At 49.4% G+C, this 12,844-nt stretch overlaps 1 protein-coding gene and 1 long non-coding RNA gene across 11 annotated transcripts in view; one reads left to right on the top strand and one right to left on the bottom strand.

The window, feature by feature from the left end:
• Positions 1–12,844, top strand: part of LOC140493468 (uncharacterized) — a 724,813-nt gene that overhangs the window by 322,773 nt on the left and 389,196 nt on the right. The window lies entirely within an intron of this gene.
• pacsin3 (protein kinase C and casein kinase substrate in neurons 3) overlaps positions 1–12,844 on the bottom strand; it is a 328,824-nt gene that overhangs the window by 11,312 nt on the left and 304,668 nt on the right. For 8 of the 10 annotated variants that reach the window (XM_072591915.1, XM_072591913.1, XM_072591910.1 and 5 more), the window contains 2 exons: positions 9,946–10,073; positions 8,089–8,249 (listed from right to left, as the gene is read on the bottom strand). In XM_072591915.1, the coding sequence (XP_072448016.1) occupies positions 8,089–8,249; positions 9,946–10,073 (289 nt within the window). The remainder of the gene's footprint in view (positions 1–8,088; positions 8,250–9,945; positions 10,074–12,844) is intronic. The other 2 variants (XM_072591920.1, XM_072591919.1) reach the window with 2 other exon arrangements.

Raw genomic sequence — 12,844 nt, 5'->3', positions numbered from 1 at the left:
GTTGAGGTGATTAAGATTGTATTGACTGGAGTTCGGAAGAATAAGGGGGAGCTCATAGAAACATATAAGATTCTAACAGGAAGAGGCAGCTTAAACGCAGGAAGAATGTTCCCAATGATGGGGTAGTCCAGAACAGTAGGCCATTCAACCCCTCAAACTTGCTTCACCAGTCCTTACGATCATGGTTGATCATCAAGCTCAAGTACCTAACCCTGCCCTCCCACCACATCCTTGATCCCTTGAGCCACAAGAGCTACATCTACCTCCTTCTAGAAAACACAATGTTTGGCTTCAACCATTTTCTGTGACAGTGAATTCCACTGGCTCACCACTCTCTGGGTGAAGAATTGTCTGTTGATCTCAGTCTGCAAGGTTAACCTCCTGTGGCTAAAGAAATCGAGGATGTGGTGGGAGGGCAGGATTAGGGTATGGAGCTTGGTGATTAGCCATGATCATAATGAATGGTGGAGCAGGATTGAGGGGGCGAATGTTTCTATGTGGTGGCCTTCATCACAAGGGGATTTGAACTCAGAGGGAAAGCTGCCTTGCTGCAGTTGAACTATCTTTGTCTGGTGGTTTGTGTACGGTTTTGGTCCTTTTTCATAAGGAGGGAATAGATCTGCCATAGAGGCAGTTGGGGGAAACTGGGTCAGTATGCATTACAGGGTCACAGAATAAGAGGATCGCACTGCTATAAAGCAAAACTATTACAGGGCATAATAGAGTGGATGTAGAGAGGATACTTTCCATGTTCAGTAATTCGAGAACCAGGGGACACAGTCTCAGAATAAGGCGTGGGGCTGAGATGGGGAGAAATTTCTTCACTTTGAGAATGAGTGAATCTTTGGAATTCCTCCTACCCAGAGGGCAGTGGAAGCTCAGTCATTGAGTAAGTTCAAGACACAGATTGATAAGTTTCTAGTTACTAATGATATCAAAGAATCTGAGGATACTGTGGAAGAGTGGCACTGAGGAGATGGTCAGCGGTGATCGAAAATGGCAGAGTAGGCTTGACATGTTGTATTCTTGTTACTTTCCCACCTAACTCTGCATCATCAGTACAGGATAATACAATCTCCTCATTAACATTGAATGAAAGTAGCTCAGGGGCCAGTATAGATCCCTGTTGCCTGAGGGATAAGCAGCTAAACTGAAAATTTCCACAATTACAGAAAAGGGCAAGGTAAATCAGAAACATTACAGAAATAAAGCTGTGGCAGTTGACACAGATTCAGAGAAACTGCAGATGACAAACTGAAAGGAAAATTGTTCCTCACAGATCGATACTCAGCACAGACAACCGAGTAAGAGACTGCAGAGAACAACCCCCTGTCCGCACCCATCTCCTCCTCACACACCCTACCTCCCCTACATCCCCTCATTGCTCATGTCCCCTGACATTCCACAACCTCCCCATAAGCCCCCACACCATCACACCTCACACAACTCCTTCTCCATTTCCCCCACCCATTCACACCCCATACAACCCCCTCTCCCACATCCTCCACCACCTCACATCCCACAACCACACACATCCCCTCTGCACTACCCCTCACATCTCAACACACCCACTCAGATCCCACATCCCTAAACACCCCTTTCCCCACTCAGTCTATCCTGCCACACATCCCCTTGACCTGAAGCCACGAGACTTCACGAGATCCGGAGTCAATGTTGAAGTCTCCCAGAGCAGCTCCCTGCTGACTGTATACTTAGGCCCCTTCAACCACATGGCATCAACATCAACTTCACTAGTTTCCAAACTTCCCCTCCCCCCACCTCTTCTCAGACCAATCCTCCAACTCGGCACTGCCCTCTTGACCTGTCCTACCTTCCTTTCCACCTATCCACTCAACCTACCCACCGACTTATCACAATTACACCCCCTGCACCCACCTTCCCACCTCTCTTCCCCCTCAGCCCCACCCTCAACCCTCTATTTATCTCTCAGCCACCTTCCCCCATCACATTCCTGATGAAAAGCTTATGCCCGAAACATCGACTCTCCTGCTCCTTGGATGCTGCCTGAGCTGCCTGTGCTTTGCCAGAGCCACCCTTTCCAATCCTGTATACCAGCTCTGATGGGTCTGTGCTCTTGGACTCTTGAATTGTACTCCATCTCAACCTACAGCCTCATGACCTGGCATATACTGCACACAATCGTTACCATCAAGCCAAGGGAATCAACCCTGGTTCAATGGAGAGTGATGCAGGGCATGCAGGAGAAAGCACCAAGCATTGTGAAAAGAGTGGTGTCAACCTGGTGAAGCCATCAAACAGGAGTACTTGTGTGCTGAACAGTGTAAGCAGCAAGTATTTGATGGAACAATGTGATCCACAACTGAACTGATCAGCTCTAAGCTCTGCAGTCCTGCCACATCCATTTAGTGAGTGGTACTAGACAGCCAAACAAGTCACTGGGGGTGTCAGCTCTGGAAATATCCCCATCCTTAAATAACGGAAGAGTGCAAAAGCAAAGGCTGTAGCATTTGCAGCAATCTACAGTCAGAAGTGTCGAGTGGATGATCCATCCAGGTCTCCTCCAGACATCAGAGATACCACTCTTCAGCCAATTCGATGCACTCCACGTGATATCAAGAAATGGTTGGAGACACTGGATACTGCAAAGGCTATGGGCCCCGACACCATTCCGGCAATATTACTGAAGGCTGGTGCTCCAGAACCTACTGCTCCTCTAACCAAGTTCTTGCAGTCCAGTCACATGCCAGAATGGTCACATCATGGCACAGGCCCATCCTGGCACACTCACACAATGGTACAGCTGTACCTCTGCACAGTTCCAGCCAACATTATGTCCAGTTAACAGGCAAACAGAGGCACACACGAGCACATTCTGAGTCATCCACTTGTTAACCGGGCACATGCAGTGAGAGCTACATGCAGGATTAGCCAAGAGCACTGACATTCACAGTGCAAGTAGAAATGAGGGAGGCCAATATATTAATCTGGAATCACAGAAATATTACAGCACAGCAAGAATCCAATCAGACATTTAAATCTTTCTCAGCTCCTGGTTCACAGCCTTGCAGCCTACGTGCAGGTCTTTTTAAAAAGTGTTGGAGATTTCCCTTAAACCATCAAACTGGACGGTGACTTCCAGACCCACACTGTCCTCAGAGGGAAGAAGCTTTTCTCTGTGTCCCCTTTTTAACAGCTCACTTTAAACCAGTGCCCTCAGGTCAGTGACCTCTCCTCTGGGGGAAATACGGTCCCCCGGCCCACTCTGTCCAAACCCCTCACTGTTTCGTACATCTCGATGAAGTCAGCCCTCAGCCTTCTCTGTTCGAAGGAGAACTCCAGCTGCTCCAACCTTTACTCAGAGCTGCAACTTCCAGCCCTGACAACGTTCTTGTAAATCTCCTCTGTATTCTCCTCAGACCAATTATCTCCTCCTTGGAACCTGGGGACCAGGCCTGGACACACCTCCAGCTCTGGTCTGAGCAGTGCCTTGTATCGTTTCAGCAACGCATTCCTGCCCTTGGATTTAATACCTCGCCCAGTGAAGGAAAGTAGCCCAAATGCATTCTTTATTCGGGTGGGTTTAAACTAGCTCAGCAGGGAGATGGGAACCAGAGGTGTAGCTGCAGTGCACAGGAGGATGAGAGTAGGAAGGACAGGGATAGGATTTCAGGGTCACAAGAATGTGCTGACAGACTGTGAAGTGGTTTGAAGTGTGTCTACTTCAACGCCAAAAGTATCCGAAATAAGGTTGGTGAGCTTGCAGCATGGATAGGTAGCTGGGACTTCGATGTTGTGGCCATTTCGGAGACATGGATAGAGCAGGGTGGGGAATGGATGTTGCAGGTTCCAGGGTTTAGATCTTTCATTAAAAACAGGCAAGGTGGTAAAAGAGGGGGAGGCGTGGCCTTGTTAGTCAAGGATCCTATAACAGTGGCTGAGAGAACTTTTGATGAGGACTCGTCTACTGAGGTAGTATGGGCTGAGGTTAGAAACACGAGAGGAGGGGCCACGCTTCTTACAGGCCTCTGCAGAGTTCCAGGGAGGTGGAAGAGAGAATTAGCAAAATGATTCTGGGTAGGAGTGAAAGGAACAGGGTGGTGATTATGGGGGACTTTAGCTTCACCAACATTGATTGGAAATGCTATAACTCTAGCACGTGGGATGGATCAGTTTGTGTCCAACGTGTACAGGAAGGTTTCCTGACACAGTATGTCAAAGGGCCGACAAGAGGGGAGGCCACACTGGATCTGGTGCTTGGTAATGAACTAGACCAGGTGTTTGATTTTGTTGTAGGTGAGCACTTTGGAGACAGCAACCATAATTCAGTTACGTTTAGTTTAGCGATGGAAAGGGATCGGTACATGCCACAGATCAGGAGTTATTGATGGGGCAAGGGCAATTATAATGCGATCAGGCAAGCATTAGGATGCATAGAATGGGGTAGTAAAATGCAGGAGATGCAGACAATTGAAATGTGGAGTTGGTTTAAGGAACAGATATTACGTGTCCTTGATCGGTATGTCCCTGTCAGGCAGGGAGGAAGTGATATGGTAAGGGAACCATGGTTTACTACAGAAATTGCATCTCTTGTTACGAAGAAGAAGGAGGCTTGTGTGTTGATGAGGCAAGATGGTTCGGATGAGGCGATGGAGACTTACAGATCAGCTCGGAATGATTTAAAGAGAGAGTTAAGAAGAGCAAAGAGAGGACACAAGCAGCCTTTAGCAAATAGAATAAAGGAGAACCCTAAAGCTTTCTATAGGTATGTGAGAAATAAAAGGATGATTGGGGTAGGATTAGGGCCAGTCAAAGACAGAAATGGGAAGTTAAGTGTGGATCCTTTGGAGATCAGAGAGGTGCTAAAGGAACATTTCTCATTTGTTTTCACTCAGGTAAAGGAGAATATTGTAGAGGAGATGATTTGGATGTGAGCAAAAGAGGTACAGTTAGTAAGTTTGCAGATGACATGAAAATTGGAGGTGTAGTGGACAGCGAAGAGGGTTACCTCAGATTACAACAGGATCTGGACCAGATGGGCCAATGGGCTGAGAAGTGGCAGATGGAGTTTAATTCAGATAAATGCGAGGTGCTGCATTTTGGGAAAACAAATCTTAGCGGGACCTAAACATTTAATGGTAAGGTCCTAGGGAGTGTTGCTGAACAAAGAGACTTGGAGTGCAGGTTCATAGCTCCTTGAAAGTGGAGTCGCAGGTAGATAGGATAGTGAAGAAGGCTTTCCTTTATTGGTCAGAGTATTGAGTACAGGAGTTGGGAGGCCATGTAGTGGCTGTACAGGACATTGGTTAGGCCACTGTTGGAATATTGCGTGCAATTTTGGTCTCCTTCCTATCGGAAAGATGTTGTGTAACTTGAAACGGTTCAGAAAAGATTTACAAGGATGTTGCCAGGGTTGGAGGATCTGAGCTACAGGGAGAGGCTGAACAGGCTGGGTCTGTTTTCCCTGGAGCGTCGGATGCTGAGGGGTGACCTTATAGAGGTTTACAAAATTATGAGGGGCACGGATATGAAAAATAGACAAAGTCTTTTCCCTGGGGTCGGGGAGTCCAGAGGGCATAGATTTAGGGTGTGAAGGGAAAGATATAAAAGAGACCTAAGGGGCAACTGTTTCACACCGAGGGTGGTACATGTATGGAATGAGCTGCCAGAGGATGTGGTGGAGGCTGGTACAATTGCAACATTTAAGAGGCATTTGGATGGGTATATGAATAGGAAGGGTTTGGAGGGATGTGGGCCGGGTACGACAGGTGGGACTAGATTGGGTTGGGATATCTGATTGGCATGGATGGGTTGGACCGAAGGGTCTGTTTCCATGCTGTACATCTCTGTGACTCTAAGTTAAAGATGACAAGTCCCCTGGGCCGGGTGGGATTTATCCAAGGATTCTCTGGGAAGCTAGGGAGGAGATAGCAGAGCATCTGGCTTTGATATTTGAGTCATTGTTGTCTATGGGTTTAGTACCTGAGGACTGGAGGATTGCAAATGTTGTGCCCTTGTTCAAGAAGGGCAGTAGAGGTTACCCAGGTAATTATAGACCAGTGAGCCTTACTTCTGTTGTAGGAAAGATTTTGGAAAGGATTAGAAGATATAAGATTTATGATCGTCTAGCAAGAAACAATTTGATTTCAGATAGTCAATACGGTTTCATCAAGGGCAGGATGTGTCTCACAAACCTCATTGAGTTTTTTGAGAAGGTGACCAAGCATGTAGATGAGGGTAGGGCAGTTGACGTGGTGTACATGGACTTCAGTAAAGCCTTTGATAAGGTTCCACATGCTAGGCTGCGAGAGAAAATGCAGAGGCATGGGATTGAGGGTGATGTAGCAGTTTGGATTAGAAACTGGCTTTCTGAAAAAAGGCAGCGAGTGGTGGTTGATGGAAAATATTCAGCCTGGAATCCGGTTACCAGTGGTGTGCCACAAGGATCTGTTTTGGGACCACTGCTGTTTGACATTTTTATAAATGACTTAGATGCAGGCATAGGTGAATGGATTAGTAAATTTGCACAGGACACTAAAGTCAGTGGAGTGTGGACAGTTTGTAAGAATGTTACAGGTTGCAGGGGGACTTGGATAAACTGCAGAATTGGGCTGAGAGGTGGCAAATGGAGTTCCATGCAGCTAAATGTGAGGTGATGCACTTTGGGAAGAATAACAGGAAGGCAGAGTACTGGGTCGATGGAAAGATTCTTGGTAGTGTGGATGTGCTGAGGGATCTTGGAGTCCATGTACATAGATCCCTGAAAGTTGCCACCCAGGTGGATAGTGCTGTTACGAAGGCATACAGTGTGTTAGGTTTTATTGGTAGAGGGATTAAGTTCCAGAACCGCAATATCATGCTGCAACTATACAAAACGCTGGTGCGGCCACACTTGGAATATTATGTACAGTTCTGGTCCACATATTTCAGGAAGGATGTGGAAGCATTGGAAAAGGTGCAGAGGATATTTACCAGAATGTTGCCTGGTCTGGAGGGAAAGTCTTATGAGGAAAGGCTGAGAGACTTGAGTCTTTTCTCATTGGAGAGAAGGCAGCTAAGAGAGGATTAGATAGGGTAGACAGAGAAAGAGCAACATCAAATGTTTGATGCTGCCTGACCTGCTGCGCTTTTCCAGCAACACATTTTTAAGCTCGGTCTCCAGCACCTGCAGTCCTCACTTTCTCCTAGACAGAGAAAGACTTTTTCCTAGGATGATGACGTCAGCTTGTATGAGGGGGCATAATTACAAATTGAGGGGTGATAGATTTAAAACAGATGTCAGAGGCAGGTTCTTTACACAGAGAGTGGTAAGGGCGTGGAATACACTACCTGCTAATGTCGTCAACTCAGCCACATTCGGGAGATTTCAATAATCCTTAGATAAGCACATGGATGATTTTGGGATAGTGTAGGGGGACGAACTGAGAATAGTTCACGGGTCGGCGCAACATCAAGGGCCGAAGGGCCTGCTCTGCGCTGTATTGTTCTACGTTCACCATATGTCCCGTCACCTTCAGGGATCTATGGAGAAGGATTCCACGGTCTCTCACAGCTCCACCCACCTCCAATACCTTCCAGGTATTCCATGTTCCCATGCTTTGTTAACATATAATCTTACATTTCTCTGACAGAATCCCATTTGCCACTTTTCCATCCACCCAACCAAACTATCAATAACATCCTGTATCTGAGAGCCACCCTCTTTACTATCAACAGCTCAGCTAATTTTTGTATTGTTTGCATATTTCCCAAACATGCCTCTCACACTAAGTCTAAATCATTAATATATACGAGAAACATATATATCGCCATGATGTCTGGTGCACTAATAGCACAAAAATGTTGTATGTGCAGAGGGTGAAGAGGACAGAGGAGCAGCGTGCTGTCTATATGGAAACTAACCACAGCATGGACCAGCCAGTCTCTCTATCTGGACATTGTGAGTTGGATGACTGGAACACTCTACTGTCTGGATGTTTGGATACCCATGATGCTGGGGGAGGGACAGCAGGTTCCCCAGGCATTGAAGATGACGGAAACATGCATAGTACCTAGAGCTTGCCATGCAGCATTGCGGAACAAGACCAATGCGTGTTAGTGTGTGAATACCTGCCAAGAAGCTTAGCTCATCAGCCTCCTGCCCTGTGTAATCATACAGTGCTCGAACCCGGACCACAGGTACCTTCACCTCATCCTCCGAGCACAGAGTCGACACATACTTCCTCGGGCTGTCGTCATCTGACCAATCGGATGAGTAATCTTTAACTCCACTGTAGGACAAGAGACAGATCAGTGGGAGTATATAATACTTAATTGTGTAGATATTGTATACGGTAGAAGCAGAGAGAGAAACAGGGGATAGAAGGAAGATGGGGAGAGAAGAGACTAGGGTAGACTGGGAGAGAGAGTGGGAGAGGAACTGGAGAGAGAGCAGGGAGAGAAAGGGAGCAGGTAGGGGAGTGAGAGGTAGGAGGCCAGCGAGGCAAAGGGAGGAGGCCGGGGAGGCAGAAGTAGGAGGCGGGGGGGGATGGGGGGGGTGAGAGAAAGAGAGAGAGCAGGGGAGAGAGAGCAGGCGGGGGAGAGAGAGGGAGGAGAGGGGGAGAGAAAGGGAGGAGGGGGAGGAGAGGTGGAAGAGAGAGGGAGGAGATGGGGAAGAGAGGAGGAGGAGGAGGAGGAGGAGGAGGAGGAGGAGGAGGAAGAGGAGACAGAGAGAGAGGAGATGGGGTGGAAGCGAGAGAAAGAGAGAGAGAGAGAGAGAGAGAGAGAGAGAGAGAGAGAGAGAGAGAGAGAGAGAGAGAGAGAGAGAGAGAGAGAGAGAGAGAGAGAGAGAGAGAGATTGGGGAGGAGACAGGGACGAGAGGGAGAGAGAGAGAGGGGAGATCGGGGAGGGAGAGAGTGTGAGAAAGAGAAAGAAAGAGAGAAGACAGGGAGAGTGGGGGTGGGGTGGGGGGGGGGAAGAGGAGAGAATGGGTTTGTCTCTCATCTGTCTGCCTCTTTGTCCCTCCCCCAACAATCTCTCTGTCTCTGCCCATCTTTCTCTCAGTTCCCACTCTCCATCCCCCTTCTCTCTCCAGCAACCCAAACGCCCTGTCCCTCCCCCTCTTTCTATGCTCATCCTTCATTCTTCTCTCTCTCTCACTGTCCCCCTTTTGCTCTCTGTCCCTCTCTTTCTCTCTGCCCATTCTCCCCCATCTCTCTGTCCCACTGTCTCTCCATTCTCCCTCGCTCTTCCTCCATTCTTCCCTCTCACTCTGTCCCCCTCCTCTCTCTCGTGATTCCCTCCTCAATATCTCTCCCCATTTCCCCTCTCTCTCCATCACCCACACACTCTCCCTCCTTTTCTCACCCTCTGTTCTTCCCTCTCCTTCTGTCTGTTCTTCCCCCACTGTATCCAACCCTCTCCCTGCATCCTATACCATCTCTGTTCCCCAATCTTCTTGCACTCTCCATCCCTCTCTATCTCTTGGTTCTCCTCTCTCTGTTTCTCTCTCTCCCCCATCCATAGCTCTGTCCCCCTCTCTTTCCATTCCCCTCTCTCTCCAGCCACACCCACTCACTCACGCTGTCTCCATCCCTCCTTGCTCTCCCTCTCCAATGTTCTCTCTCTTTCTATCCCTCCCCCTCCACTCTTACTCTCTACTCCATCTCTTCCTCTTTGTCCCCCCCATCCCATTCCCCTAGCTCTCCATTCCCTGTCCACTCTCCCTCTCTCCCAGTGTCCCCCCCCTTTCTCTCTTCCTTCGCTCACTCCGAAAGGGCGAGTGGTGGCCAGAGTAGGTCAGTGGAGAAGATGATGGGGTGAGGGGAGAGTGGGGAAGAGGGAGATGGCAAGAGAGGAGCGGGGTGGGTCCAAGACAGGGATAGGGGCTGACAGAATACAGTGCCTGTGGTCGCTTTTTAAAGGGAGGTGGGGGAGGGAGAATGGGGAGTAGTGTTGGGGGGAGTTTCACACTCAGAGCTCCGTACCTGTCTCCTGGCGAAGAGTGCAACACAGTCTCAGCGGACGGGATGATGCTGGTGAGGGTCACTTCCTCTCCCCCCCGGCTACTCTTCTCCTTACGATGGATGGCCCGACTTGCATCTGGAGCCCACTCCTGTTGATGGCAAAGACACGCAACCGTGAAGAGTCACAGTTCAGGGACCGTTGACAAGTTTGGCAGGGGGAGAGTTGGAGAGAGCTAACAGAATGGAGAGGGCAACAGGGAGGTCCAGGGAGCAAGCCGTGCTGTTTCCAATGAACAAGATGCCTCATACTAGACAAGTATACAAGTAACAGGAACACAAGAAATTGCCTCTCATGTGTTGCTGAAGATCAGTTCCAGCTCCCAGTGCTGGCAGGGTGGTAGACACCGACAGTGACACCAATATTCTCCCATGATGCAGTGTGCCTCATGCTAACATCTCACACAGAGACTTCAAATCAATTCCTTCAGCAACAAGGGAACTGGGCAAGAGAAAAGTCTGGAAGTATTCAATTCAGCTCAGTAACAGAGGAGGGGCTTACGACAAGGTTAATAAAAGGTCACTCAGGTTCTTGTACACAGATTCTACATAGAGGACTCAGCAAGGAGTCAAAAGAGATTTGATGGTTCAGTGCTGTCAGAAGTCAGGGGGTGAAATTCTCGGAATCAGTCGGCAGTTAAGCATGAGAGCCAGAACTCCGAGGTCCTAGGGAGAGGTCTACGTTGGGGAAGCTGGAATAGGATCTGAAGACAACTGTGTGCATTAAGACCTCAGTGTAAAGAGTAGGGGCTGAGGTGCTCAGAAGCAGCATTTGTTTAACACAGCTTGATTCGATCAGATTCCCTACATTGTGGAAACAGGTCCACAAGTCCACACCGACCAGTAACCCACCCAGACCTATTTCCCTCTGACTAATGCACCTTACACTGTGCGCAATTTAGCATGGCCAATTCACCTGACCTGCACATCTTTGTGACTGTGGGAGGAAACCGGAGCACCCGGAGGAAACCCACACAGACACGGGGAGAATGTACAAACTCCACACAGACAGTCGCCCGAGGCTGGAATCGAACCTGGGACCCTGGTGCTGTGAGGCAGCAGTGCTACCCACTGAGCCACTCATAACTAAACTGTTCATAACTAATGCTTTGGTGACAACCACGGTAAGGCTTGGCTCAGTGGAGCTCACTATTGGTGAAGAGCTGAACAAGTACTGGAGAGTAGTTTTAGACTTAGAGGAGTGTACAGTCAGGAAAGGAGGCCAATTAACAAAGACACAGCAATCACTGAGGCAGTCCATGACCAAGTAAAGCTGAAAATGTGTTGCTGGAAAAGCGCAGCAGGTCAGGCAGCATCCAAGGAACAGGAGAATTGACATTTCGGGCATGAGCCCTTCTTCAGGAATGAGGAAAGTGTGCCAAGCAGGCTAAGATAAAAGGTAGGGAGGAGGGACTTGGGGGAGGGGCGTTGGAAATAAGATAGGTGGAAGGAGGTTAAGGTGAGGGTGATAGGTAGGAGTGGGGGTGGGGGCGGAGAGGTCGGGAAGAAGATTGCAGGTTAGGAAGGCGGTGCTGAGTTCGAGGGATTTGACTGAGACAAGGTGGGGGGAGGGGAAATGAGAAAACTGGAGTAATCTGAGTTCATCCCTTGTGGTTGGAGGGTTCCCAGGCAGAAGATGAGGCGCTCTTCCTCCAACTGTCGTGTTGCTATGGTCTGGCGATGGAGGAGTCCAAGGACCTGCATGTCCTTGATGGAGTGGGAGGGGGAGTTGAAGTGTTGAGCCACGGGGTGGTTGGGTTGGTTGGTCCAGGTGTCCCAGAGGTGTTCTCTGAAACATTCCGCAAGTAGGCGGCCTGTCTCCCCAATATAGAGGAGGTCACATCGGGTGCAGCTGATGCAGTAAATGATGTGTGTGGAGGTGCAGATGAATTTGTGACGGATATGGAAGGATCCCTTGGGGCCTTGGAGGGAAGTGAGGGGGGAGGTGTGGGTGCACGTTTCGCATTTCTTGCGGTTGCAGGGGAAGGTGCCGGGAGTGGAGGTTGGGTTGGTGGGGGGGGGACCTGACGAGGGAGTCACGGAGGTAGTGGTCTTTTCGGAACACTGATAGAGGAGGGGAGGGAAATGTATCCCTGGTGGCGGGGTCCGTTTGGAGGTGGCGGAAATGACAACGGATGATACAATGTATATGGAGGTTGGTGGGGTGGTAGGTGAGGATCAGTGGGGTTCTGTCCTGGTAGCGATTGGAGGGGTGGGGCTCAAGGGCGGAAATTGGAGGAGATGCGGTGGAGAGCATCATCGATCACGTCTGAGGGGAAATTGCGGTCCTTGAAGGAGGCGGCCATCTGGGTGGTACGATATTGGAACTGGTCCTCCTGGGAGCAGATGCGGTGGAGACGAAGGAATTGGGAATATGGGATGGCGTTTTTACAGGGGGCAGGGTGGGAGGAGGTGTAGTCTAGGTAGCTGTGGGAGTCGGTTGGTTGATAGTAAATGTCCGTGTTGATTTGGTCGCCCGAGATAGAAATGGAGAGGTCTAGGAAGGGGAGGGAGGAGTCTGAGACGGTCCAGGTAAATTTGAGGTCGGCGTGGAAGGTGTTGGTAATGTGGATGAACTGTTCAACCTCCTCGTGGGAGCACGAGGCAGCGCCGATACAGTCATCGATGTAGCCGAGGAAAAGGTGGGGGGGTGGGGCCAGTGTAGCCCACTCCACCAAGGATATGCAGGTCCTTGGACTCCTCCATCACCAGACCATAGCAACACGACAGCTGGAGGAAGAGCGCCTCATCTTCCGCCTAGGAACTCTCCAACCACAAGGGATGAACTCAGATTTCTCCAGTTTCCTCATTTCCCCTCCCCCCACCTTGTCTCAGTCCCAACTCTTGAACTCAGCACCACCTT

The sequence above is a fragment of the Chiloscyllium punctatum genome, chromosome 22, assembly GCF_047496795.1.
Source record: "Chiloscyllium punctatum isolate Juve2018m chromosome 22, sChiPun1.3, whole genome shotgun sequence".
In the NCBI taxonomy this organism is placed as follows: domain Eukaryota; kingdom Metazoa; phylum Chordata; class Chondrichthyes; order Orectolobiformes; family Hemiscylliidae; genus Chiloscyllium; species Chiloscyllium punctatum.
The sequence above is the reverse complement of the archived record's forward strand: the minus strand, read 5'-3'. Positions and strand labels throughout refer to the sequence as shown.